This window comes from Pangasianodon hypophthalmus, chromosome 13, assembly GCF_027358585.1.
Source record: "Pangasianodon hypophthalmus isolate fPanHyp1 chromosome 13, fPanHyp1.pri, whole genome shotgun sequence".
NCBI classification, from domain to species: domain Eukaryota; kingdom Metazoa; phylum Chordata; class Actinopteri; order Siluriformes; family Pangasiidae; genus Pangasianodon; species Pangasianodon hypophthalmus.
In genome coordinates, this window is record NC_069722.1 from 10,341,704 (window position 1) to 10,365,319 (window position 23,616).

Here is a 23,616-nt window from a genome sequence, read left to right on the forward strand (position 1 = left end):
TCTCTTGCTTTTGTTGTAGTTGGCATAATTTGTCAAACCATTCATTCTGACAGAAGGTTGTTCCTTAGTATTAACAGATTTATTTCTGGTCCCTATTAATCCCAGCATGGCCACTTCATGTCAGGTTTTAAGCAGTAAAGCAGTTCAGGAGTATAACAGAGAGATCTGCATCTGTCATAGTTAAAGGAAACCTTTTATATTTTAGTTGATACTTTAGGTGGATTACTAAGAGCAGATCACATGGCTGGCCACGTGAAATGTCGAGTTGAATGCCAAAGCAAACTTGCCCCTCAGCTCATGTGTTGCTAGGGAACCATGTTTTGTTAATTTCTCATATTTTCTTAATTCACAATTTAAATGAATAGGAATTCTTTTTTTCAAAACCAAAACCTTACTTAATATTTAAAATATTAAAATCGCAGTGCATAGGGATTTTTTTTTTTATGAAGTCAGGGATGAAAAAAATACCTCGTAATATGATGTTCTTGAGCTGCTATGAGTCTCACTGACTATCCTGTAAGAGAAATTCATAATCTGTGCTGTGTTGGGATGTCGAGTTGGAATTGGTGTGAAATTTGTATGTTTTTAAAGCACGAAAAACTATTACTACTTGGCGACAGACAGGATTAGCAGGATGAACAGGCGATTTCTTGGCCGATAGGCATGGTCTTCTGCTATTGTAGCCCATCCGCATCAAAGATTGAAATGTTCCGAGATGCTTTTCTGTTCACCACAGTTGTAAAGAGTGGTTATTTGAGTTGTCGTAAATTTCCAGTCAGCTCAGCTCAGTCTGGCCATTCTCCTCTGATCTCCCTCATCAAAAAAAAAACCTTTTATAATATGATGCTCCTGAGCTGCTGAAAGTCTCCCTGTCAATCCTGCAAGAAAAAGTCACAGTCTGTGCTGTGTCAGGGTGTTAGGTTGGAATGGGTGTGAAATTTGTATGTGTTTTATATGTGTAAAAACTATGACTACATAGTGACAGACAGGAGCAGCAGCCAATCAGGAGAGAGAGAGAGTATGATATTCTATTATTCTAGATATTTATTTTGAGGAAAAAAAGGATTCTGATGGAGTTTTAGCTTATTTCAAGGCAAGACATGTATTTCTTCTATAATGTGGTGGGAAGCTAGTGAATGAGAGATGAATCTGTATCACTATCTTCTCATCTGATCTGTCTTTTACCTTTAGTCCCCTGAGTGGCACAGAGGAGACAGGAAGTATCTGTCCCTGCAGACAAACTCTGGACAGCAGACACGCTGCTAATGAACTGCCCTTTAGGCCAAAACCCTTCCATCCTTCTTCACATCCCCCAGCTTTAATTATTCAGCTCTCACCTCTTACATGTCTGTCTGATTTCTTTGTAAATGATATTGTCCATGTGGAGAGTGTGATTACCGCTGGGTCTTGTTCTAACAAATCATTACTGTATATGTTACTGTATAATGTTTCTACATAGAATGTAATGTAATTCAGTTGTAGAATGTAAGTAGTGAACTATATTTGTGGTGCCATATGATGCAATACAGCATTTCTGAGAATATTGCAGGCAAGATTGTACATTTATGTCACTGACAGTTACTCATGGTCATCAGTAGCCGATTGGACATTATAGTCTGTTTTTCTACCAAACGTTTCCTTTTCCTTTGTTAAATAATTACTTTTTGTAGAATGTTTAACAAAATTACAGGTTTATATTAACACACTCATTCTAATTTATTGTTTCTATAGTAACAGTTAATTCACAGGGACATAGTCTGAGACTGATAATAAATGCATTTTAAAAAATGTACTGTTGATAGTGTGTAGTTTTCTGCAAGGAGATGTTTAACATTTATGGAAGGAGTCTCCAGTGTCAGCACTTTGTAGCGGTCAGAAAGTTTTCCGTCATGGGAAGGTCAGGATGGAGGACCTTGCAGTTTTCTTGTTAACTTCAAGAGAGAGAGGGAAGGAGAGAGGCTGGTGAGGGACTGAGTGTTTATCGCTGTTATAACACAAGTAGTAACAGGAACTGACTTGTTTCATGTACGTTCCATAACCTTAACGTAACAATAAATTAATAATATGACATGTCATTCTTTTAATCATAAGAGCAGGATGGCTTTCAGCACACCGAAAGCTTTATTCAGTGTATGCAATGGCATGAGTTGTAAGTGTAAATATGGTTTTAGAGCTCGACAACAGAGGTGTGCGATGGCGGTAAAGGCTAACAGGCTACGTTAATTGATCCTCTTTTTAATCGTGTCTTGTGCTCTCGTCTCTGCAGCTCAGTCCGTTTGTGTACAGTGAGTTTGCACGGGAGAGGAACCTACATGTGTCCCTGCTGGACCGGCTGTATGAGCACTATCCCTCTGAGTACCCCTGCAGGATCCTGCTGTGTGAAAACTACCGCTCCCATGAGGCAATCATCAAGTAGGTGTGAACTTTTTCGCATCGCTTTTCCTGAGGAGAGAGATGTGGAAAACAAAAAACACACAATGGTGTGTGCTGCTGTGTGAGGAATATTGTACACCACCTGAATATGAAATTTCTGTCTCATTTTCTCTCATTTCTGTGATCTGTCATCGTCCGTCACATGTACCAACACACACAGCTTGAACACATTTTGTTATATTGCTTGACCTTCTTAATAATAAGATGTGCTGCGAGTGACAGCTGATAAAACATGGCAGGAAAATTAATTCACAGAGAGGCGTTATGAAACTTTGAGCTTTTTTTTAACTTCTTGGAAGGAAAGAGTGAGCAAACTGTCCTTGATCTGCTTAGGAGCTGAAATGATAATTAAAGCAGATAACTTAAGTGTCTTCTGCAGAAAAATTTGCATAGCATCTGGTTGTAATGAATCATTTATCATAAAATCTACATATGTTTTGCTGCAGCAGATTTCCTCCAGTTTAATAGGGAAGTTAAACAATGCATAAGGTGTGAAATTTGTTTTATGAGAATTTATTTTGTGGAAATGTTTTATAAATTCTTTGCATTATGGTTTGAGATCCAGTACTAAACATGTCCTTTTGCATCATTTCAGAGAAATCATTTTCCCCTTCTAATTAATATGCTCAGTGATTTAAAATGGTGTCATTTATCACCTGTATTTTGTATGTTTGCTTACCTGTATTCTCAGAGCATTTGTAGAACAGTACATATTGCATAACAGGCTGCTAGTAAATATATCAAGGTTACAGTTTAGTTAAGTGTGTGAAGTATAGTATAGTATAGTGGAGGAAGATCTGAGCCTGTTAAGTGACCTTTATGAAGCAACCAGTGCTGACTCTGTAGTTTGCTCCCGGCGGCTGCAGCTACACATCGGAGCTGTTCTACGAGGGCAAGCTGATGGCCAGCGGCAAACAGCCCCAGCATAAGGACTTCTACCCTCTGACCTTCTTCACGGCCCGTGGGGAGGACGTGCAGGAGAAGAACAGCACGGCTTACTACAACAATGCTGAGGTAGCACTTCACTGACACATTGCACTACACTTGCTTGTTTGTTAAAGAAGACCTTATAACAATAGTGTAATGAAAGTGGTTGAAACCATATGTAACTACTATACAGCTGTGATGTCATTTATCTTTAGCGCTGGTTTATTTATTAAAAAAAAAAAAAAAAAGGTTACAGCAAGCTGTGAAAGCAGATATTTTCAGTTAGTGTACTTGTGTGTGCAGGTGTTTGAGATTGTTGAGCGTGTGGAGGAAATGAGAAGGAAGTGGCCGGTAGCGTGGGGAAAGCTGGACGAAGGCAGCATCGGCGTGGTGTCCCCCTACGCAGACCAGGTGTTTCGCATCCGAGCCGAACTCCGCAAAAAACGCATGCCCGAGGTCAGCGTGGAGCGAGTGCTCAACGTTCAGGGTGAGTGTGTGGGAGCTGACATCTGTGCTGAGCTTTTGTTTTTCTAGATAGGAGAATATGATTTATTCAGCCATAGTAATAATCACAAATCAGAATCACATAAAATCACAAAAATGAGAACGTTTACAGTGAATTTTGGAGAAACCCTTTTCCCAAATTCTACCTTTGATATTAAGACAAAGGAAAAAAGCAGAACCAAGTACCATAGTGGATACAAAGAACTAGAATTCCTATCGTTATAGACCTTTCTGTGTCTCTCAGCAATTTTGGCAGATGTTAGGAGTTTTAAAAATAATCCTGCTCCCTTCAGTGCTCCCTCCAAAGCCACTTCCAAAAACATACAAGCACTTTGCCTAGGCTAGAACACCTGATTCCTAGTGCAGGAGGGTGAATTTTCTGAATTAACAGGCTTCCTTGTTCTGATTGGTTGGTGGTCCACAACATTTGTTTTTTTTCTTCCCATTTACAGAGCCTGGGGCACCTCAGAAATATTTTATTGAAGCTGCTAGAATGCGAGGAGAGCTAATATCACAAATATTACAGAAAGTTTTCTGACTATAAAAAGTGGCCAAACCTACTTTTAAGTTATTATTTGTATAATGTCCTTCCTTTGCAGTATTTGTTTACCAAGTCCTTAAGCAGAGGTTCTCAATTCCAGGCTTGGGGACCAGCTGTCCTGCACAGCTTCATGTTTTTCTTGCTCTTAGAAAATAAATGGCTGGGTAATGAGCCGAGGAGCTGAATGTGGTGGATTGAAAAGATGAAAATGTTGACAGGGCAGCGGGTCCCCAGGACCAGACCTCTGGCATTAGAATGATTAAGAATTTCTGTTGGATTTTCAAACATGCTAGCTGTGCTGTTTGGTTTTGTATTTGAATGGCAGTTGTTTTCATCATGTTAAAGGTTATATTAGGTCATAGGTCATATTAGATATTGTATATTAGGATTAGGATACACATATTGTGTATTAGGATGCAATGTGGCTTTAACTCTGCTCAGTGTGTTTCCTGCAGTTCTGCTCTGATATGTTTTAAGGGCTTACAGTTTTTAAGGGCGAACTTTTGTTTCTGCATGTGGTAGGTTTTCTAACACTGGAGTAAAAACAAAGCTATTCCAGGACACTCACTATGTTTAAGTTAGCGCTAAGCCTTAAAAAAAAAAAAGTTGTGCATCACGACATATTACCATGTTACCCTGCAAAACAATTCCAAATAGTTCATAGTTCAAAGCCTATGAATATGAATAACGATTAAAATATGGTCCAAATGCAACCAAATTATATCGTTGAACCCATTTATAATGAACCTCATGTTTGTTGACGTGTTCTGCGCCACTGACTGCACTTCATTTGACATTTATATGGAAATGAATGAATGTGGACTCGCATTCAGCGCCAACAATCACCTAATTCTAGACCAGCGTGTAAAGAGTCGCCAAGAGAGACGACTAAGAGGGAGAACTGAGTGACTGAAAGCCCCTTAAGCACTGCGAGTTTCATCACACTAGCAGGAGCAGTGATGGTTGAAGCGCTAGATTAGTTTGTGCATAATTGATGAAATGTTTGACTACCTGGGCAATTTCACTGAAATTGCCTTTTGGAGGAGCGCAGGTCCTCAGGTGCTCATTCCCCACAGTGATTAATGTGAAATAATCCTTCCTTTTGTCCTGTCGTAACGAAGTCCCAAATCAAACTCAATCACTCGCACGTCTCAAAGCGTTGTCACTAGACAAACATTCTCTGACGCAACTGTTCCATTTGTATGATAAAGAGCATCTCATTCAGCCTCTTATAAATACTTAGAGATTCCCATTTTAGAAGAGCTTGCTTGTTTGCAGTACACTGGTCGTTAGGACCTGTTGTGTGCTGTAAGGTAGAACACATCAGAACAGATCTGGTTGTATATATTTGCTCTTGTATTTTTGAAAGCCGTGAATACTTTTCTATTATTTTTCATCGTTAACATGATGCTGTACCTCTAAATATTAAGTTGTGTAGTTCTTTGGAAGACCCTTTTTAAGCTATAATTTTTAAATTGTACCAAAATAAAGCCTATTCTTTTCACACTGTGAAAAATGGCAAAAAGTGAAAATGTCTTGAATATAGTAAAATGTATCTAGTATTTCTGGTTAAAATATTAGAGTAAATTTATTACAAGATTACACCTATTTTTAAACATATTTTACTAACTTCAAGCTTGAAATACTCTTGTTCTATTGGCAGATAATTTTGCTAATTTTAAGCATTTATTTCTAGAAAGAAGCAAAATTATCTGCCAATAGAATAAGAAAATTTAAAGCTTGACATTAGTAGAAATGCCTGGTTTATTGTAATATTGTAATAGGAAATACTAGATAAATTTTTACTATATTCAAGATATTTTCACTTTATAGGGTGTCAGATAAATTTGACTATATTCAAGATATTTTCACTTGCTCACTTATGCAGAAGAGGGTAGATAGCGCTTTTTTCTGAGTGTTACACACACCTGAGTTCTGTTCAGCACATCAGGCTTGTTGTACAATAACTCCCACCTCCTTCCCGTAGGTAAGCAGTTCCGTGTACTATTCCTGAGCACAGTTCGCACTCGCCACACCTGTAAGCACAAGCAGACGGCCATCAAGAGGAAGGAACAGCTGGTGGAAGACTCCACCGAAGACCTGGACTACGGCTTCCTCTCCAACTACAAACTCCTAAACACTGCCATCACACGGGCCCAGTCCCTAGTGGCTGTAGTGGGAGACCCCATAGCGCTCTGTTCCGTGGGCCGCTGCAGGTAATCACACACTCTCAGAGCACAATCAATGAAACTGCCTATAAGTCAGTGGACCAGTTTATTAATGAGAGTTAATATTTAAAAGCCTGTTTAGGGCGGTTGACTGAGCAATGAATAAAGATGGCTTAAGGGTGCCCTGGGTCATCGTGTGTTGTTTGGGGACGTGTGAAAAAGATCATTTTGAGCTGTATTGTGTAGGGATGCATAAATTGCATGTACATGTTTTTGGCACCCGGCAATACCAATACTGATAGTGAAATTAGTAACATACCTCGTGCCGAGTTTAATGTTTATTATGTTATGGCGTTTAAACAGTGTCTTTAACAGAGAGTATGAGGGTGGCTGCTCCGAGCATGCAGAGCAAGCATTATCAGTGAGCGTGGGCATTAGAAATTAGTACATGGTGCCTTGGTGAATGTACCTTGACTCTTGAACAAAGTGTAGACCCTGCGAGAGGAAGCGTGCATGTCTCGGTGCTTGTAGAACTGAGGTGCTCTCACATGTGATGGTTTCTATGCATGCTTGCTTCACTGCTCTGTGCCATAAGATGGGTTATCATGTAGGAAGATGCTGTAGTTCTGCCTCTTTGTTTTTTCATAGAACACAGTTTGCAGTCTTCTTTGCTTTGATTATTAATTGTGAAATGCATCTAAATTGCTGTCATTTTGTGTCTTCTGTTCATTAGGGTGTCAGCATACACTAGGCTTACGTCACATAGCATCCAATCACACATGATGCTGGTATCAGAGCATTTTTATGAGGAAATGTGCATGATATTCAAACAGTACTTGATTCCAGTATCAGTACTGATGCATCCCTAGTGCCATGATTGATGAAAAACGATTAGTGAACTCTCCCTTGGAGCTCATCTGATGTTGTGGCTTAATTGTGATGCAGCAGACATGCCTACTAAGTAACTGCAGCCTTTTCTCGAAGACCTGATTTGAAAAGCTGAAGCTGCCATTTTAATTAGTGTTCTGTTTATTGTAATTTGTTAATAGCATTTTATTTGTTTTGTTAATTGGGCAGGCCAACGGTAAAGCTGCAGCTGGTGGAGCTCTGAGATGATGCTTTTCGAACATTAAGTGTATCTGGCATCAGCCTGAGCTGCGAGCTAGTCTGAAGATGGCCAGGCGCTCACAGCTTCCCCAGAGAAAGTCCCAGCTTTCAGTCCGCCTGGCACACTCCAGCTTCACGCTGTGCCCTTTAGCGCCAGGGGATAGTGAGGAAAATGCAAATGCACTTGGCACTTTTTCCTGGGTGCGTGGGAGGGAGATAGTGTGAAGCTACTGCACTTGCTACTGATTTGTATTTGTGTGTGTCCATAGTCTTGTTCAAACTGAGAAACAGATAGAATGGCACAAAATGGTGTGATGAAGCTTATCATGAAAGCAGCTCCATATATCCAGTGGTTGATGGGAAAGGGACAATCCTCTGTATTGTCAAACAAATGCTTTGATTTGTGACTCAAGAAAAAAAAAAACTGTTGCTATCTCAGCAGCAGCAGACCAACTTGAGTTGTGTGTGTCAATACATGCTTCTTGAGAGCACTGCCCATCAGCCCCTGCTCCCCAATCTGTATCCTCCCTAGCTGCAGCTCCACTGTCGCTATGGTGACTGCCTCACGTCAGCCATTCACTGGAGCCCGGCTACAGGAAATGTCAAGCCGAAGGGCCCAGCAATTAAATCAATCTCTGTCTGTGTGCTCCCATGTTGTGGAAGGAGGAGACGCAGTGCTCTGATCCAATGTTATACTCAATACTCTGTTTAATGCACAGCTTTGGAGTATCAGTAATCTAAAGACATGTAGCAATTCAGCCTGCTTTGGAGAAGGGATTATCTACACCAGTGGTTCTCAGAGTGGAATCTGGGGACCTCTAAGGGATCATGATATATATATATTTTTTATGCTGTGTTACAGTGATGGAAATCAAAAGCAACTATTATCAGTTAGCCAGCTTGACTGATCACTTGAATCAAATCAATGTAATCCAAACCTCATTAAACCTCATTTAAAAAAAGAATAAACAAATAAAAAGTTGGCCTGTAAATAACATCTACTGGAATCTAATGTGTTCTGACTGTGGAAGGTCCTGGACAGGAAGACACAAAAATAACCCTGCTTCACTTTTTATATTACCACATAGTGTAGCCCAGGCCAGAATCTTACGCTAGTGATAAAACTCTTGCAAACACTTTTGGATGATAATAGCAAGAATTGTCAGGAAGAATATATAATTAATGTGAATATAATATCATGCATAATGATTTATGGAAATGTCTTTTGTTATTCACCAGTCACCAGCAGTGTGTTTGAAGAATAAACGAACCGATGAACCCACCAAACCAAACACTGATCATACTTGTCACCCCTGCAAACTGCCATGTCCTTTACTTTAGACTTAACAAGAATGGCTTTATGAATACATAAATTGGTTTTATCTTTTATCCAGTTCTATTATCATTTCCTTCTACTAAAACTAATATATTCCATTTGTCTTTCCAGAAAATATCACTCTGTTTTGATATGCAGATTATAGTTATGAATATGCAAATTAGTGCATGACACCATTTAGCAACTTCTCATGACTTTTTTTTTTTTTTTAAGCATGTATTATTACCTGATTTCTTTTGAAATGAGAAACACACACACACACACACACAATCTTTCTGGAGTGAGAGGCTGTTGTGTCGACTTGACCTGGCATTAATGAGTGTGCTCTCCAGAACAGCTATGATGTACTCAGAGGAGATGCAGGATGATGCCGTCTAGACCGTGACGCAAACGTCTCTCATTCCCTGCATTAGCATAATCAATTACAACTATTATTTTCCCAAATTGCAGCCCATTTTAGAAATCCACCACCCTGCGATATAAGCCCAGGCTGCTATTTGGGAGACTTTTGATGTCTATGAGCACTTAGTTTGAGTGCGTAGTGTTTTTGCACGTTTTGAGTCCTGAGACTGACGTCTCTCCAGGCAAGCTAGTAAATTCCCTTTTTTTGCTTTCTTCTTCTGATTAGATTAGGTTATTGACTTTCATATTTGCAGCTCATGTGGTTTTTGATTCATCTGAAAGCATTGCAGGATGTGGATATGGAACAGTGGGCATGTCTTGTTACATTCTGTCGCTGACATTTCTTGACTGAACGCTCTGCAAGCTGGGTTTCAAAAATGCAAGACTTGAAAATGATGCAAGGATTTTGTTGTTCTTTTGTTGTCCTCCCTTGGGTTTCGGGTTTCTGACTTGTTTTAAATGCTTGCTTAATAATGAAGGCACATTTCCCTCAGTGCTTTCCTAGTTCCAGTTCACACACCTTCTCATGTTTGCAGCTCGAAATCCTTGTGAAGGCCACCGAACATAACATGTCAGCTTGTGTGCTGCTTTTGTGTACTAGTTAGTTGCACAGCTGAAATGTTGTTTTGTCCCAGTTAAACAGATTGGATCCCCTCCTGAGAGCAAAATTTGTCATAGCAGCATGGCTTCAAGTTTTGATGTAGAATTCAGTTTTCTTTCAGTCACTGTATTTGGAATTAACTGATGTTATTACACAGTTTTTCCCAGCAGTTTTTGGTGAAAACAATTTTAATGAACATTTCTTTCACCATCGTTTTTGAGAATGGTCTTAGTTGTTGCTTTATTTTTCATCCATAAACAAATAATAGCTTTGTTGTGTATTTAGATACTCTGACTGTTTAATGTCTTTAGCTGGATAAATGTGATGTCAGTATAACGTTCTGTATACAGCAAGCACAGCTGTGACTGTGGACCACCCTGCTCACTGTACACATTTCTCTTGTCTTGCGCAGAAAGTTCTGGGAAACATTCATCTCCATCTGCCATGATAACGGGAGTCTGCATGGAATCACATTCGAGCAGATCAAGGCCCAGCTGGAGGCTCTCGAGCTGAAGAAGACCTACGTGCTGAATCCACTGGCTCCCGAGTTCATCCCCCGAGCCCTGAGAGCCCAGCAGCCCCAGGGACCCGGCAAACACCAGCACTCCCCACCTAAGGTATGAACCAGCTACCATACTGCTAAAGCTAAATCACATCGTAGCAAACCACTAAAGCAAGTAGGCTTATGCTGCGCTCACAACAGCAGAGATATAAGTTTCACAGTTATCAAATCATTCTACTACTACTGGTAGTGCCCGGCTAGTGTGATACACAGACAGACGACAGTATCCACACATGCTACCTACAAAATGTATACAAAAACCACTAATTTAGCCACAAATTACAAAATCTCTCGGGAAATGTTTGTATATAAAATGCATCCACACATCAAGCCTGTAGCAGCAGAGTAAGTATTACTGACTGGCTCAGGAGCTGCATGTAGGATTGATTATACTCTCATTGCGTGTGGCCACGTTGTTAAACTTTTAATTTGCATAAAGCTAAACTCCATTTCGGCTTTTTATACCAATCCTCCTGCCCATGTCACATTGTTAACAGTTGTTCTGCCTCCCGCTGCTGCAGATCGTCAGCTCGCATGAAAGTGAACAAATTCCAGCTACTGTTGTCATGTCGATGTCGTTGTGAACTCAGGCTTAGAAGGGTAACATTACATTGGTAATTCCATCTCTTTCTGATAGCTACCTATTCTTTCCCAAATGCACATCTTAGACACTGTCAGATTGGTAGTTATATTGCTGTTTTGAGTGTGGTTGTATAGATTTGAGTAATTAATTAGGTATTGCTTTATTAGATCTAGAACTGGGTATGGATATTTAGACCAGTTTTGTAAGTGTATAATAACATAGTTAGGACATACTATAGTCGCACTGAATCACCTAAATAAAAATTGCACACTGGAAATACACACTGGACAGAAACCAAAACCGTAAACCTAAATACTGTATTTTTAAAATGAAAAACCATGACCAGTAATTAAGTGAAAGGCTAAAATTACTTGAGGTATTTATTGGAAAGCAGTTACAAGTTTAGCCCTAAAATAACCTAAACCAAAAATGTTTGCAACATGTCAGACACTGAGTGAGTGAGTACTGGGGTTTGCTGGCAGTGGGCACAGCACGGTGTGTGCTCAGACATATGTGAATGAAAGAAGAGCGTTCACCTTCTGCCTGTGTGATATTAATAAAAGTTCTTGGCAGCCAGGTGAGGAGAATGTCTCTGAGCATGAGCCAAGCAGGAGCAAACCCTCAGATGAATAATATGCCAGTCAGTCCTACTCCCATAGGGGGGAGGGAGATAAACATGCTAGAGAAGATGATTGAGATAGGAAGAAGTCGTCTCAATCTATCTGTCTGCCTTACAGTAATTTTCTCTTCTTCCCCTTTGCCTCTTTGGAAGGCTGACTCTTACTCTCTCGCTCCTACTTACTCTCCAAGTTTGGTAATTCGCTTTCCTCTGGTCTTTATTGTTCTTGTGTTTTTTTCCATTCCTTTATCGGATTGCTTTTGTTTCCCTATTTTTCAGGTCAACCCATTTTCTCTTTAGTTTAAAAGAGACATCATATGCCCTTTTGCTCTCTGATTGGAGTGATTGGCTGTATTATTGGTATACTATTAAGCATGACCTTCATGGAAGCTTTGTGGGAAGACTTGTTTTTCCATACAAGCCTGCTAATGTGGTAAATGATTTGCTTCAAAGCCTTCTAATATCTGTGATTAATGCTGTTTGCGATGAGACTTGAATGTAGCACTGTTGTCCTCCCATTGTTTGTGTTTGCTGGAGCTACCAAGTTATTCCTCCTGAGAGCCAAATAATAGCTCAAACCTTGAAGTGCATTGAAAAAGTCCCTCCAAACCTGACCAGAAAAGGCCACCTATCTATTTGAGGTTATTTGATTCTGTGATTAATGTGCTCTGTTGCTATGGAAACTGTTCTTGAAAGCCAGAGTAACTTTTCTAAATAAAAAAGCATGAATGAGCAAAGGGGAGAGAGTCTGTAATGGACGTCTACTGTATTAATAACCCAACTGAAACAGGCTTCAATGTATCAACACAGTCAGAGCTCTCATGGGCAACAGTTTTCCAAGTGGCCTTTCAACAGTCCAGTGCTGCCTACAGTTATCCTCTGAATCACACCTCTTGTTCTCATGCAGAACAATAACCATAATTAAATTTGTCCTTTAGTCATTTGGTGAATGAGGGTTTTCATGTTATAAGAATACTTGAGTAATTCCATAAAATAACAAATCCACAATGCAAAAATGGTGTTTGATTAAATTTGATGCATATGTCTAGCAAGAATATTTTAAAGCTACTGGATGACAGTTTGGAATATCTCTCACTGGTTCAAAAAAAAAAGTTTTCACAAACTCCTTGTGGAAGAACAAATACGTGGGTCATGCTGCATCATGGCTGAGAGTGACATCACTACCCATTCACACATACCCGAGTTTGAAATTCAAAATACGGGAGAACAAACGAACGCCTCCCATTAATCACTAACCGGCTATCATAACTTCTCTAGCGCAACAACTTCACAACTAGGTGACAATACCAATTCCACAACAAGGATGATTTGGATGATGATTATCTGTTATTCACTGACGTCCCACTAATATAGAGACCAAAAAAAAAAAAAAAAATACCTAACATGTTTAACAAGAAAAATGCTAAACTCCTCAATCCATTTTTCTCTTCTAGTATCATATTGACTCTTTCACACACTAACTCCAGTTTGCTCTCCTGAGTGGCAGCTGGCTCTCATCTGTCACTGTGCAGTCACACTTTCGTGCCTGACGTTAGGGCGTGATGATGATTGATGTATCTGAACTGGCGTATGACATATTCATACAAATTTGGGTCTGAAAATCCTGACACAGTATATATATTTTTTGTCCAGTTACTCGTTTTTTTTTTTAAACCAAAAATTCTATTCTTGGTAGCATTAAACAGATGAAGAGATGCAGGGAACTTAAGAGAACTAGAACAAATAGGCAAGCTGTTGAAACTTAAGATTAGTATTGAGACCTAAGATTATTAATCCACCTCTCTGTTAGGAAAGTTTTCTGACTTCCTTCTCTCTTTGGGCTGTGTTTGTTCTATAAGTCAGCCAACAATGGCACATATTACAGTTATTGAAACGATAAGCACTGCAATTTGTAACCAGCGATATGCTGAGTGCCTTTAACAGTGATTGAACTGACCCCAGTTAGCATTTGGATGGGCGCAATCACTGAATTGGCCATTGACGCCTTGGCATGTCATTCTGCATGCACACAAATGGCATTGATCTGTTGTGAAAAGGAATGCCTTCCTCATGGATTACATCAATGAGCTCTGATTTAGGAAGTTGTTGCCAGCGCTACAAATGTGAGCTGCAAGAGCCTCTGTGCTGCCTCTGTGCTTACACCGTGAAGAAAGAAATTGTTCGGCATGTAAGCTGCTAAACGAGGCACCGCTCTCCCAGCAGTGCTTTCGTCATTGTTCCCATTCCCAACTCTTCATTGTACAAAGCCCATTTAGCTATTCATGTCACTGTTGTCCCAGTCTGTCCTGATGATGTGCTTTTGTGACTGCCACAATGCTGTATTGAGGAGTCAGTAGTCTCTCATGTGGGTGAATGGTGTTTTAGGGGTGGAAAGTTGCTCTTGAAATTGGATTGAGCTGCCCTGTAGTCATTTGTTTTCTGGTTAAATCTCTTGCTGCATGGCCAAGAGTTAGCCCTGATAGTTCTACTCCATTTATAACCCCAAACACCAAACTGTTAACTCCAGGCCCACCCAGTGATAACAAGTGTAGCAGTAGATGCTTGTCCTCTTCTCCTTAACTCAGTCTCTTCTCTTCTTCACAGGTGAAAGGACAGCTTGCCAATCATGCAGAGCACTTTCCTCCTGAAGGGTTTGGTAAGTTTCTCACCCATCCACATAGGATTTTGGGATCAATATAGTGCTATACTGGATACTTGATGCCCTTGTGAGATGCTAAAACAAATACACTGAAGCCCAAAAGTTGTAAAGCAACACTAACTGTAAAAATAAACATTAACTTGTGTTTTTCAAAAGATAATGGACACTAATATGTTTATTACCATAGAATAAGAGTTTGACAAAAGGCTGAGAGTCTGCTGCATTAGTGGACAATTTTTAAATGTCTGTAAATTTGTTTTGTTGGGTGCTGTTTGAATCTATATTTTGTCCTATAGTGCAAATATATCCATTTAATATATACATGCATTGCAGCATCACCTGGAAGGAATAGTGGGCAGTTTACATACATGCCATATGGGACAATTACATACATGCCATATGGGTTAAGCACTTTGGAAACAAATCACTGAGGAAATATCTCATTTCTAAATCACAATATCCCACTCTCCCCTTCTCTATGCTTAATCAGAGAGACATCTGAGATCAACATCACAAAGGAAAACACAGTAGTCCTTCTTACAGCACCAACAAAACCATACTAACAAGCTGGAAATCAAAGAATACCATTAATATCACGCATTGGAAAAACCTATTAATCGACTACATAACAATGGAAAAACTCTGCCTCAGTCAAAAATAAAACTACCAAATTTAACTCTATCTGGACACCACTCATCACCTACATACCCCATGGAATCACCTTGCAATAGCTAACAATACAGTTCCTACGGACAAACCACATAATCAAAGCAATACCACTCATCTCAAGTATAATGCTCACAAACACACGCAATAGTGTTGGTGCGGTGCTGAGGGAGGGATATTTTTTCAGGCTCTGCACTTTGATGGGAAGTATTTGGGAATATTATTGGTGTGGTTTGCAAGCACTTCTACAATTCAAAATCATTAGTTTGTAGATCACTGAGTGATCACTGAGGCAGAAAAAGGTGAGAAAGAGCAGAGCCTCAGATTTTTTCAGTCATTTAGGAAAAGAAATGGTGTTGAGATCAGTCAAGTGGATCCAGCTTCATCCCAGCCCCACTTCTGTCCAATCAAAACATCAGCTCTCCGTTAGTGTGTGATAGCAGCTTCTGTTTACTCAGAATTACTCCTCTGGATTGCTCGGAGTGGTTGAGTAAATAATCTTGTGTTTGTGACTGTGTGTGTTAGAGATAGATGTGAAACCAGGGCCCTGATTTTCATACGTTTTGAAACAAATCCAAGATAAAATGATATATGCCATATTTACTAATCATGTAATCCTTCTCATTTCAAATGGGCACAAATGAAGCAGAGTCAGGAGTTAACTGCATGTGTGAGATTCAGCTACGTTATTCATGATCAATTTGCTGTTTTAGGTTAGCGAATTAGTCAAAATGAGCATTTGAATATTTGCTTTATTTTTGCTCAGCTAAAGAAAATGTGCACGTTATTTAACTTGATTAGGTGGAGTTAAGTCTCTGTTTTAAATTAGAGCCATATGACAGAAGAAGAAATCTATAATGGGATGTTCAAAAAGTGCATTTGAGTGTGATGGTCAGGTGTCCACAAACTTTTGGCCACATAATGTATACTGTATGTGCTGTAGACTTGTGCTGTAAGCTGCTTGTTGAGTTTAAATCATGAACACAAATGTGAACATGGTACCAAAAGCAAGTTGTTTTCATTCTGATCGATTTTAAATTGTGTCCACTGTATGTTTTCACCCAGCATCAGCAGTAGCAAGAGCCTCTGAGAAACAAACATTGGGTAACTGTTCAGATTATGTTCTAGTAGTGACCAGTTCATTGACAGATTCATAGACTGATCAGTGTTACATGTCAGTTGCATTCATTGCCATCTTGCTATTATGCTACTCTCAAGCTTCTTGTGATTGCTCTGATTGTCTTGGCTCACTGTTCTCTGTGTGTGTTTAGTTCAGCCCAGCGCTGCTGTACTAATGGGGAATCCTATCCAGGCTTTCACTCCAACGGGAGGAGGAGCACCACCCTCTGGCAAATCCCCCAGTCCTGTACAGCGCATTGACCCTCACACTGGAGCCAGCATCCTCTATGTGCCCGCTGTATATGGGGGCAACATGGTCATGCCTATGTCTCTGCCGGTGAGTGTTGGCATGTTTCATACCATAGGATTTTGATTCTGACTCACCGTCCACCATCCAGTTATCTAATCAGACAATCATGTGGCAGCAGCACAGTGCAAAACATCATGCAGAAACAGGCCGAGAGCTTCAGGTAGTGTTTACATCAGAATGAAGAAAAAGTCTGATCTCTGTGACTTTAACTGTGGCATGGATGTTGGTATCAGATGGGCTGGTTTGAGTATTTCAGAAACTTCTGATCTCCTGGGATTTTCACACACAACAGTCTCTAGAGTTTACAGAATGGTGCAAAGAAACAAAAAGAAAAGCCTTTCTTCATTCTGATGTTTGATGTGAACGTTACCTGAAGTACTTTTTTTTTTTTTTTCATTGCGCTGCTGCCACATGATTGGCTGATTAGGTAACTGCATGAAAGTGCAGGTGTACAGGTGTTCCTAATAAAGTGGGTGGTAAGTGTATACAGCTGTAATAGGAGAGGAAGGAGGATTCTGCTGCTCTGTTTTCTTAAAGAGTTGACTAATTTGCTGGACTGCTAGCATATCTTGGTCATCTGTTTAAACACAGACCCAGCCAATTAAAATGATGGCCAGTATTAATGATCCAGGTGACTGTGTGTGTAAACAGTGATTAGAGTCCTCCAGCCACTCTCTGTGAAAGCTCAGAAGTTTGCGGGCAAGGTCAGCAGTACAAAAAGTTTTTGACTGACATTTGAACAACCCAAAAATAGAAATGTTTATTCTTAGTATACAGAAATTTAGGGTTTGACATTTTCATAACAGTCATAATTTCAACTAAACCAAAAGTAAAAATTACTCACAAATAAAACCCAGTTCTACTCTATTAAACCCTTCATTTTTTAAAATTGTCCCTGTTTTTGCACACAGATTACATGAACTCTACTAAGCCTCTTCTGTTGCAATATTTTTCCAGTTACCATGGCCAGGCTATCAGAACCGCTTTGCCATGGACCCTCGCATCATGAGCCACCAGGCAGCCATGGCAGCCTACAACCTGAACCTGCGGCCTGCCGTCAGTCGGGCATCACCAGTGCTTTATGGTCTGAACCAGCCTTCCCCGCTAGGCATTGGCCAACTGCCATCCACTGACAAGGACTTGCTGCAGGAACCTACTGCCAATGGTACTGTACTCCTAGATGTTCTGTGTTCTTGTATATTAAAGGATAGTACTCATGAACGCGCAGGTACTGTAAATGAGCATGTATGTTATGAGTTGTGAATGTGTGATAATGCAGCTTACATAAGGTGTTTTCCTCAGAGTGAGCTTTCAGTACATGAAGCTGTAGCTACTTAAAATATCCAAAAAGGTGAGAGTATAGGCTGACATGGGTCTAATGGTCTTCCTGATAATGTCTTTTACAGCTTCTACAGCTTGTACTATTTCCTCAGCTCTTCTCTGCTTTTTTAATTTGAAAAGAATTAAAATTTATGTCATTTATATGTCATGGTGGGCACTTTTGCACACGTGGCTAAATTTGATTTACAAATCTGTGAATATAAAGGTTTTTTTGTTTGTTTGTTTGTTTGTTTTTTAAAAAAAAATACATCTGCCTATTATGTAACCCAGAAAGCCTTGCAATTTTAGCAAACCACTGGAAGTTGAAAATATCTTAGAAATGCAACCATGCTCTTTAGAGTGATCTGTGTTACACTGGGTGCATTTTATATTTGTGAAAAAGGTGATAAGCTGTTCTATTAATTTGTTAGCAAATTTGTTATCAAGTGTTGTAGTTTTCAAGCAGCGATCTTTTTATGGGGTGCTGTTTTGAGGCTCAAATGTACTAATGCACCATGTTCTTTACAGGAAAGGTTGACATTAATGGAAAAGTGGAACATAGCAGGCTGCTGACACCTGAAAGGAAAGCTCCTGAACTGAAGGACAAACAGGTATCCATCCATCCCTTTATCTGTCATTGCATAAGAATTTGTTGGGTACAAAACTGAATTCATGCATGCTGTAATCAACTGATCAGTTATCATGGTATTTTCTTATTGTCACAGTTTAAGTCTTATATTGGCTGCCCTCTTTCTTAGGGAGAGCCTGAGCCAATTCAGAACAAAAGCCCTGAAACCCATGCCGGCCTGGTGTTTCCCTCCAGCCGTCTTCTGCGTAAAGACCCACCTGCCCAGCGTCCGCCACTCAGCTTCCCTTTACCCCCTCCTCACCCAGCATTTGCCCCCCATGCCCCTCCCGGCCCCCTGGCACACTATGGCCTTCCCAGACCTCCCCTTCGTGTGCAGACCCAACAGCCACAGCCCTCTGCCTTCCCTCCCTCATTTTTCAGTGGCCACCCTCTGGCCCAGCGCACCCTGCACTCTCCAGGGCTGGACGGCCTTGACGGAGGGGACAGCCTGATGGGCACTGTGCCTGATGAACTGAAGAACGTTGTAAGAGGATTGCCTCCCCAGCACCAGCCCCATCAGCAGCCTATGCGCCTCAACAGCTTCGGGGAGGAGAGTCTCGACTCGCTGCTTGGCGACTCGCTGGGTATGTATGCACTCTGTGCAGAAAACTGACAGTGTCACGGGCCTGGGGGGGTGGCATCATTTTATCACCATGACAACCAGTAAAGCAACATAAGTTATTTTCATGACTAGAAAAGAAAAATGATGTTACGAGAAAAGACATGTTCAGGACTTCTTGGCTACAGTGTCTTTGTGTTGTATGTAGATCCAGCAATATTTGGTAAAAATTGTCAATATTTGTGATAATTTTGATTCTTTTACGATTGTTTTCCCTAATCAAATTCTGATATGCCCCCAGTATGGCTATGTGTAATGCATGACCATTTTGCTGTTAAATCTGATTGTCCATCTGCTTGATAGTCTAATGAGCAGCAGGTTTTCCGAACCTTGCCAGGCAGTTTCTTCTGGTAGCTTTTATTTGAGTCTCCATGAATTCTCAACCAAATCGGTCTAACTTGTTTTAATGAAAATGAATAGTATTTTATGATCATGCCTTTCGCAAACACAGACATCCACACTCAATCTGAAACCTTCTTGTTGTTTTCAGATGGTCAAAGCTGTTCTGGCATGGAGACGTTGGCTCCTCAACCACAACAGCAGCAGCCGGTGCGTCTAGGCCAGTGGAACGAGCCTGGGCCCTTCCTGCAAGGTGCTGTGCCTCCTTTCACCCTGGCCCAGCAGTTGGCACACCTGGGTCAGCCAAGCATGCGGATCCCCCAGCAGCTGCTCCGTGCCAACTGGGGCCTGGGCACCACTGCTGAGGACGAGCCCCGTGCACCCATGCCCAGGTCAGTCCGAGCTCTATGCAAAACTGGTCATCACAGTATGACTAAAAGAGGGTTTGTGCAGTATATCCTGTTCAGTTTGAATGACCTGTTAATTAGCAAGTTTAATACAGTTGCCATTTTATTAGGTGTACCTACTATATTGAGGCAATTTAAAGGTATACAATAACCACATACGCCCACATAAGGGAAGGGGTCACTATAGAGCCCACAATGTTTTCCTGTTTTTCCTCACTTGGTTTTGGAATCAGAAAGCACTGCTCTCTCTTTAATATTGTCATTAGGAATTTGCTTGTGGAGTTATGAATTTCTAATGTGGCCAGTTTCTTCCACCCCTTCCATCTGCAGGTATCCTGGTCTCCCACGTGAGTCGCTCCCTCAGGAGTCGTATGAGCCACGTGACGCTGCTGAAATGCCCCCTCCTCAGTCACGCCTGCTACAGTACCGGCAGGTGCAGCAGCCCCACATTCCTGGAGAGCTGCCCTCACCTTCCACTGCCTCCTCTGTCCTCCCTTCATCCACCTCCAGCAGTTCAAACAACCACAACCATACTCCGGTCCCAGGGCCTTTCCCTTACCCAGAGACCAGCCGTGAGCTCCCTTTTCACCAGCAACAGGCCTTCAGCCAGGCCGCCCTCCCTCTACCCCCTGAGCACGTGCCCGTCAAGTACCTTCTGCCTGAGGCTCACTGGCATCATGCCGGGACACAGCAGTCCTCGACGCTGGCATTTGGCCTGCAGCAGGGGCCCTTCACACAGCTTCAGCTTCAGCAGCACAAACAGCAACAACAGCAGCTCCAGGCCCCACACAATGCCCTGCACAGTCTAGAAGAGGTGCGACTCCTAAAAGAATGCATCCAAGAAAAGAAAATTTTCTTGGGTTGCGTTTAGTGTACTGTATGTAGTATAGAAGAAGTAAGACATGTAAATGAATGCAGTTAGTTTTGTGCCTAAGCAAAAGCGGTGTATTTTTCTTCTGTTAAAAATGGTTGTAATGGGACAATTTGGACCAAAAACAGACTTGATGTCTTATTTAAGGTTCTTAGCTTATGCCAATTAAAGGAATATTCTGTGGCTTTTCAGCTAAAACTCTACATACTGCATCTGTAGTGTATGTTAGCACAAACTGGAATTTTGACAGGTTTCCTTGTACTAAGAAACGAACCGCTTTACTGGTAGTTCACTTATACTGGAAGTCTAAAGGCAATTTTTGTGTTTTGTGTAATCAGGTTTTTCTTATTTTCTCACTACTAAAAAAAAAAATAGAATTTATAATTTTATCTTATGGTTTAGCAGTACATAAAGATTAGCTTGAAAATTTCTGGAGTATTCCTTTAATGTCAGGTTAAAAATAACGCATGACCAAACTTCTCTCATCTTCTGTTTCTCAGTATGAACCGCGAGGGCCCGGACGGCCCCTGTACCAGAGGCGGATATCCTCCAGCTCTCCCCAGCCATATGGGGAGAGTGTGGTACAGTGTAAGGAGTCTCAGGATCCCACAGCCTGTTTCACATACCCCCCTGCAGACCTGTGGCCCAGCCCAGGCCCCGCTCCACTCCACAACATTCCATGCAATGGAGCGAGTCACCTCGTCCCTCAGAGGGATATTTTAGGTGAGTTAGTGCAACCCCGAGATCTGTTGGAAGCTATTTATGTTTCTTTGAGGAGAATGCTTCAAATTAACAGATGTACTTACAACTCAACTAAGCTAAGGATCACACCTGTGATGTGTAAGCATTCCCAGTCATGTAAATGTCTGGGGTTTTTTTGTTTTGTTTTTTTTCTTGTTTTTTTTTTTTTTTAATTGTAGACGTAACTTTTAAGCATGTCAGTAGCAGGGCTTTCAAAACCAATTTTGCTTTCAAAATATTTATGTATTCAGAGACAAAAATTTACATTCACATCCAATGTTGTACTGTATTGTGTCCTATAAGAAATTTTACAGTTAGTTGTAACAATTTCAAACAGGCACTTCTGTGGCTGAATCACAAATGGTATTGAATTGTGTGTATAGTGCACCCTGTAGGTTCTACAGCACCTTGTATTATACCCTATGTAGTAAGAATATATAGTGAATAGGAAGCCACGTGGGATTTATTTCTACATAAAGATGAAACTGGATGAAACTCTGATGTAGCCTTCTGCTATTGTAGCCCATGCACCTCAAGGTTCAAAGTGTTATGGCCATTCTCTTTCATCAACAAGCCAAGCTCCCACTCCTTGGATGCTATTTGTTTTTTGCACCAGTGTGTGTAAACTCTAGAGACTGTTCTAAAGACTGAAAGTAACGTGTAATGTAAAGTACCACTTTTCAAAAAGCTGTCTGATATTACCTACAGAAACAAGTGTGGCAGCCAAAGTGTCCAGAACTATTGCAGGTTTTAAGGCAGTTTTAAGGCAAAGGATAGTCAGACCAAATATTGATTTAGTTTTTTCCTGTTTTTTTGCTGCTCTTCTAGTCCCATTTTATATTTAGCAGTGTCATTTCATTCTTTTTAAGGCATCTTGGATTTAGCAAATTTTGTTACATGTGCCTAAGACTTTTGCGCAGCACTGTGTGTTTTGTATATAATATATACTCCAAACATCACTGTTCATCATTGCCTATAATTCTGTGCTGATCCCCTTTGCAGTTTCTAAGGCGGTGAATGCTGCAGAGGAACACATCCAGGCTGAGTGTGTGCAGCAGCCTCCTCACTCCGCTGGCCTTGCAGCGCTTCAGCAGCATGGACAGTTTCCAGCCCTCCTGCCCAGCAAGCAGACCCCCCCAGACCCGGGAGGAGTGGGCTCCATGCCAGCCTCGGGCCACAACAAACCCCCTGCCATGTCCTATGCCAGCGCCCTCCGAGCTCCCCCCAAGCCCCGCTGCCCGCTGCCTGAGCAGACCAAAAAGAACAGCGATCCCATCTCTCTGTTACAAGACCTTAGCATAGGGAGTTCCAACAGTAGCAATGGCTATTACTCGTATTTTAAGTAAGTGAATATATAAATATATATGAATTATATACACCCTATTGAGTGAAAATGATTAAAAAAAATTGAATAACAATCTACAAAAAAATTCAACAATAAAAAAAACAGCTTTTGATTTTGGTCGGATAGTTAGCCTTTTGTGTTTTATTATTTTTTACTTAATTTAGTTAGTCGTTTCTTTTACAGTTTGACATCTGTGGTTTTACATTTTCTGTGGAAATCAGCGCGCATATATATATATATATATATATATATATATATATATATATATATATATATAAATATATATATAAAATACCAAAATGTTCAAGAAAAACACACACAAAAGTTCATAAAAACCAAACAAAAAAAAAAAAAAAAAAAGATTTTTAAAAACACCATAAATTGGTTGACCACTTAGCTGCCTGTCTTTCTTTTCTTCTAATTATGTCTGCTCTCTTTGTATCTATTATCTGAAGTAAAGTTGTTGAAGTGATTTTATTTACCAGCTGGCTTTTTAATGATGAGTTCATTAATCATTATCAGTGTGTTTTCTTGTGCCAGCAGCTGAGTGGTGAACCGACTCGGACAAAAATTATTATAAAAAGTTGTATAGCTGTAGACAAACTTTTCTCAGACTGTACATAAGAATAAATAAATAAAAGAGATGAAATCTGTGCGCTTCATTTACATTACCAGAGTAAGACCTTCTTTTATGTTCATTTCTAAATGTTGTGATGTATGAGATTTCAGAATGTTTTCTATATAATATTAACACAGTTTGAAAATCTATAGACTAAGCATTGCTCATATGAGACTTGGGCAGTGATTTG

At 40.5% G+C, this 23,616-nt stretch overlaps 1 protein-coding gene across 1 annotated transcript in view; it reads left to right on the forward strand.

Moving 5' to 3' along the window:
- Positions 1 to 23,456, forward strand: part of helz (helicase with zinc finger) — a 43,384-nt gene extending 19,928 nt beyond the window's left edge. Inside the window, exons 18-31 of the mRNA XM_026916301.3 lie at positions 2,267 to 2,412; positions 3,300 to 3,447; positions 3,664 to 3,847; positions 6,393 to 6,621; positions 10,432 to 10,636; positions 14,388 to 14,439; positions 16,380 to 16,564; positions 17,495 to 17,702; positions 18,386 to 18,468; positions 18,616 to 19,069; positions 19,595 to 19,835; positions 20,181 to 20,664; positions 21,222 to 21,444; positions 22,465 to 23,456. Coding sequence (XP_026772102.1) covers positions 2,267 to 2,412; positions 3,300 to 3,447; positions 3,664 to 3,847; positions 6,393 to 6,621; positions 10,432 to 10,636; positions 14,388 to 14,439; positions 16,380 to 16,564; positions 17,495 to 17,702; positions 18,386 to 18,468; positions 18,616 to 19,069; positions 19,595 to 19,835; positions 20,181 to 20,664; positions 21,222 to 21,444; positions 22,465 to 22,808 — 3,186 coding nt within the window. The 3' untranslated portion in view covers positions 22,809 to 23,456. The remainder of the gene's footprint in view (positions 1 to 2,266; positions 2,413 to 3,299; positions 3,448 to 3,663; positions 3,848 to 6,392; positions 6,622 to 10,431; positions 10,637 to 14,387; positions 14,440 to 16,379; positions 16,565 to 17,494; positions 17,703 to 18,385; positions 18,469 to 18,615; positions 19,070 to 19,594; positions 19,836 to 20,180; positions 20,665 to 21,221; positions 21,445 to 22,464) is intronic.
- Positions 23,457 to 23,616: the final 160 nt, after the last annotated feature.